The sequence below is a fragment of the Quercus robur genome, chromosome 8 (genome assembly GCF_932294415.1).
Source record: "Quercus robur chromosome 8, dhQueRobu3.1, whole genome shotgun sequence".
Taxonomy (NCBI): domain Eukaryota; kingdom Viridiplantae; phylum Streptophyta; class Magnoliopsida; order Fagales; family Fagaceae; genus Quercus; species Quercus robur.
In genome coordinates, this window is record NC_065541.1 from 40,223,759 (window position 1) to 40,228,774 (window position 5,016).

The 5,016-nt window shown below is 41.4% G+C and overlaps 1 protein-coding gene across 1 annotated transcript; it reads right to left on the reverse strand.

Annotated features, from left to right (window-relative positions):
- Positions 1-302: 302 nt before the first annotated feature.
- On the reverse strand, positions 303-3,293 carry LOC126696286 (uncharacterized). The gene is made up of 5 exons (XM_050393049.1): positions 3,216-3,293; positions 2,963-3,050; positions 1,788-1,967; positions 1,317-1,714; positions 303-1,233 (listed from the first exon to the last, which is right to left on the reverse strand). Exons 1-5 carry the CDS (start codon positions 3,291-3,293, stop codon positions 700-702), a joined length of 1,278 nt encoding a protein of 425 aa, XP_050249006.1. The 3' UTR covers positions 303-699.
- Between the last annotated feature and the right edge of the window lie 1,723 nt (positions 3,294-5,016).

Here is a 5,016-nt window from a genome sequence, read left to right on the forward strand (position 1 = left end):
AACGTAAGTCCACAAAGTGGACGGATCACTAAGGTGATGAAACGAAAGTCCACAAAGTGGACGGATCACTAAGGTGATGAAACGTAAGTCCACAAAGTGGACGGATCACTAAGGTGAAGAAACATAAGTCCACAAAGTGGACGAATCACTATGGTGATTAAAAATACAAGGCCACAAAGTGGACGGATCACTTAGTTGAACATAATCCCACACAGTGGACGGATCACTAATGCGATGAAACATACACAATGGACGGACTACCAAGGTGATTACACAGAAGTCCACAGTGGACGGATCACTAAGGTGAAAATAATTCCACACAGTGGACGGACTATCCCACAAGGATAATAAAAGAGCATGTACGCAAAGTGGACGGACCACTAGCAACGTTAATTTTTATAAGTCCGTTCAAAAGTGTCATACAACACCACAGAATGAACTGATCCCCAATTGTAAGTGCTCAATAAAAAAAAATAAGTCCTCAATATGGACGGACAAACAAAATATTCTCACAAAAATACTCCCTCAAGAAGGTAGACGGAGCTTTAAACAGAGTACCAAACAATTATAAAAAGCATATGTGAACTTTAAGCCAAAAGCCCCAAAGGCAAATGTTTAATATAATTAAAAAGGACGGATTGTCTTAAAAAATGAATAAAAAAGAGGGACGGATTGTTCACAAAATAAAGTACATAGGCATCAATCTTTCTTTTCTTCAGCAACTGGGACATCCTTCGACGGGGCGGACTCTCCGTCTCCTTGAGCAGCACCGTCGCCAAAAAGGTCCTCCGTGTTTTCGGAGGCGACGGGGAGGGCAGAAGTCTGGGCTTGATCCTCAAGTTTGACCATTGTCAAGTCCAGCTCTGGATAAGCCTTCTTGACTTGACGGAGGGAATCATCGAAGCCTTGGAGGAAGGAGTCCGACAGCTCGCTCAAACAGGACTCCGAGCATCGGTATTCCTCGACGGCTGCCACTTTAGCCTGACGGAGATCTTCTTTGAGTTGTTTAATCTCAGCCTCTTTATTCTCTATGACCGTCAGCGAAGTGGCCGTCTTCTCCTCCAGCTCCTTCCTCGCCTGCTCAGAAAGCTCCAGCTTCTTCTCCATCTTGGACCTCCATCTCTGAAGTTGTCCGAGCTCTTCCTCCGTCTGCTGCGCCTTCGCGCGCACCCGGTCCAAGGTACTCTCACGGTTGAGACACCGGTCAAGTAGTCCCTTCATCATGACCAAGGACTGCAAATAGACAAGAGACCGTCACATAATGTAGGTAACAAGAAGAAAGAAAAATAAAAACTTATTTGACAAACATAACCAACCTGAGCGACGGAGAAGAGGCCCGTCTCCCCCATGGCCTCCGTCGAATGGTTTCCCAGGTCTTCATAGTCTTCTGCCGTGATGATGGACGACAGCTTCTCCAATGCATACTTGGAGTCATCACGGAGAAGGGGAGGAGGTCTCTCTTGCTTACCCTCTGGGGCCGTCATCAGTCCTTTACCCGTCCCCTTCTTAGCTGGGGTGACGGTCTTGACACCCTCTGCCATCAAACCAACCACGGGCTCAAGTGAGACTTTTGGTTGCTTAAACGGACGGTCAGATTTTGATGTTGGTTTCCTCTTAGGTGCTGAAGCCGACACCTTAGGAACCACCTCGCCGGATTCCCTCTTCTTGACGGCTTGGGATTTGATCAAAGCTCTCCTTTTTGCGTCATCCATCTCTGCAAATAATGACGGATGAAATTAAAACTACGTAAGGGCAGTTAGATGACAAAGTAAAGTTGACGGGCTTACGTTTATGAACTCGTTCGTCGTATCTAATTGCTTCTTGGGTGGGCTCAGGACCGTCACAGTACCAATGTATGGTCCTTGGGTTCACCAACTTAGCCCAAGTCCTTTCCTCCGGCGTAGTTTTCCTGCAAATCTTTTCAAGGAAACTAAACTCCTCAAGGCTGACTTGTGGGCGCCGTCTACCTGCAGAGAAAGGTGATCAAGATATAGACATAAAAATGGACGGATATGAATAGCAGTATAAAATTAAGACGGATGCATACGTGTCTGATTTATTACTGCCCAAGTTGTGTCGACGGGCATGTACTCCGTCTCCCCTGGATGGTTCATCCATCTGTCACCCTCCAGGAAGAAGTACTGACTCTTCCAGTCTCTATTTGAGTCTGGGGTCTCAAAAATCACCTTCAACAAGGAGCTCCGACTAGCAAAACTGTACATCCCCCTTGATCCGGAAATCTCGTCTGGACGGTAACAGTGAAGAAATTCACGGACCGTCAATTTCCTTTCCCCGTTCGACATTGCACCGTAAAGAATCTCCATGGCTATGAAGACCCTCCAGGCGTTAGGGGATATCTGGGTGACGGACAACCCCAGATACTGTAAGAGTTCCCTATGAAGTGTAGAAAGCGGGAATCGAAGTCCAGCCTTCAACGCCTGCTCGTACACTCCGACACCGTCTACCCCCTCATAGTAACACTTCTCCGACACGTAAGGTAGACGGATGGAAACATAGTCAGGGATTTGAAAGTTGGTTCTGAAGGTCCTGAAATGTTTCTCTCTGATGACGGATGTAAACCTATGCACCGTCCACTCTGGTAACATAATGAACTGCCTTAGTCCATCAGCACCTACAACAGACTCCAGTGCTCGATCCCCGTCATCGTCGGAACCATCTACTTCAACTATCTCCACATCCTCATCTGTTGAGGATGAAGAGGAGGCAGACGGACTCCTACTTTCGCCGGGGCTCTCTTGGTCTTTATGACCGGACGGGTATACATCCTCGTATTCCGTCCCATCACGAACCACCGACTGGTTACTTGACGCACTAGACATTTCCTACAATTGACAATAAAACCTAAGACTGATGGGTTTGAAAGTGTTGACGGGTATGGAAAGCCTAACAACAATGCATGGACGAAAATGTAACTTGACTATAGTAAATTAGAAGCACTTACCGAACTTAGCAGAGGATAGGTGACGGTTGGTGTAATCAGCAAATATTCGTCCTCGACGGATTTCTCTGACAAGGTTGACGGCTTTGCTCTGACAAATGTTTTCTGAGTGAAAATTGAAAAATGAAAGAGTGAGGCGCCTTATATATATAGGAAGTGCACGGAAGACGAAGCGACGCTTCGATCCTATACAACGACCATTCAGAGAGTGACACGTGGCATGCTTAATAAATGCTGACAACCTGTCAGTACGTACCAACAGATTTGTACCCGTCATGTAACCGTCAACTTGATGATTCTTCCTTTGACGAGTTGATCCATCTGGGACCGTCATCCTATTCTGCATGAATCCGTCATAGCCATACATAAGGACCGTCACCCCATTGATCCTTTGTCCTTAAAGATGACGGATCATTGGGGTGAAGGGGGCAACTGAAGATGATAAAATATTGGGCATGATGGGCTTACCTTAATGGGCCTGACGGATTGGGTCTCTTGGGCCTGCGTAAGTATGGTCCCAACTTTGAAGGCCCATCACTGCTGACGCAGCGAGGGCCCGTGATCCGGAAATGGGAATCCTTGCTCACCACGTTTGGAAGAATTGGGAATAGAGTCCCACATTGAAAAGATGTGGAAACCAAAAAGGGAAAGTCAACCCCTTATCACTATAAAAAGGCGTAATACCCACAGAAACCGAGGTATGCTTTTATGAACCCTCTCTAACGCACTAAGTAAAACAAAGGAATTCTAACTTGACCGTCGGAGAGCCTTCGGCCGGCACCACACCGGTGCTTCTCTGAAGGATTCTTTTGTTTGTTTCGTCGTGCAGGTTCGATTCGAGTCGCGAGTACGGTGTGACCCATTGGTGACGGTTTTCGACGTCATCAGAGGTATTATTTGATACAAAATACTATTTTCATACGTAGAGGTACCATATAAGAATCCAGGTTTTAACATGTGTAATTGAAGGTATTAGTCAAAAAATGATCAAATTGGGAAAATTGAAATATTTTAATAATAAGTGAAAATTTTAATTGATACTCTTTTAAAGTTTAAGGTTTAATTTACTAATACCCTAAACTTTAAAGGGAATTGCTAATTCTTTTTTACTTTTACGAATACTCATTTAAGACAATAGGATAATATTTCAATAATTTTGACTGAAAATTAAAAACACTTTTCTAATCCATCAGTCCTGTAGAAAGATTACGCATGTGCATAGAAGATTTTATATTAAAATTTCTAAAATACGAGTTTTCTATATATATAAAAAAAAAAAAAAAAGTTTTCTATATAAACAAATTGCCTCAAAGACACTAATTAGTAATTAGGAATTCCTTGATATTGGTGATGTAGTTGATTGTACGGTAATAAGCAAAAACAATTGGTACAACACCAATGTAGCTAAGCATCTTTGATACCTATATCATAGAAAATTTTTATGAAAACAAACAAGAGAATTTGTAAATATTCCATACGTTCAAGAGAATCAATACTGTATTAAGGTTGTTTTAATTTGGTTAAGAGAACAAAATACTCGGTACTAATTAATATCAATGTATTGTTTTAAGGTTACTACTATTTACACACACACCCATATATATATATATATGTTTGTATATATGTATTAAGGTTACTTATATGTTTATAAGCATATAATTTAAAATTTATATATTTTATAAACTCAAATATTAGCTTGGTAAATTAACCCAATATATTAATTATGAATACAAATTTTATATTTATTTTAAAATATAACTAATAATTTTTTTTAAGGGATGAACTGATCCTTGAATTAAACATCATAAACCAATTTTTTTTTTCCAAGAGTTTATTATTGCTTAAAATTATCTTCTATGCATATAGTTTGATTCGCCTATTCTTATGTTCTATTTTATTTCCAAACTCATTTAAAAGGGTTTATTATTGTACTATCTTCCCCTTCAATGTTATTTGGAGTTATCTTCGTGAAATACCACTTAATATAACCTATATCTTTATAATAAAATAAAATAAAATCAAATCAAATGGGTGTGTGCTAACTGCTAAGCTAAAGT

Excerpts from the sequence above, each read along its gene's own strand:
- LOC126696286 (XM_050393049.1), bottom strand. The coding sequence starts at position 3,293 with ATGACGGTCCCAGATGGATCAACTCGTCAAAGGAAGAATCATCAAGTT. Across the intron at positions 1,715-1,787 it reads CGACGAACGAGTTCATAAAC|AGATGGATGACGCAAAAAGG; the intron begins GTAAGCCCGTCA and ends CATTATTTGCAG. Across the intron at positions 1,234-1,316 it reads GCCTCTTCTCCGTCGCTCAG|TCCTTGGTCATGATGAAGGG; the intron begins GTTGGTTATGTT and ends GTCTATTTGCAG.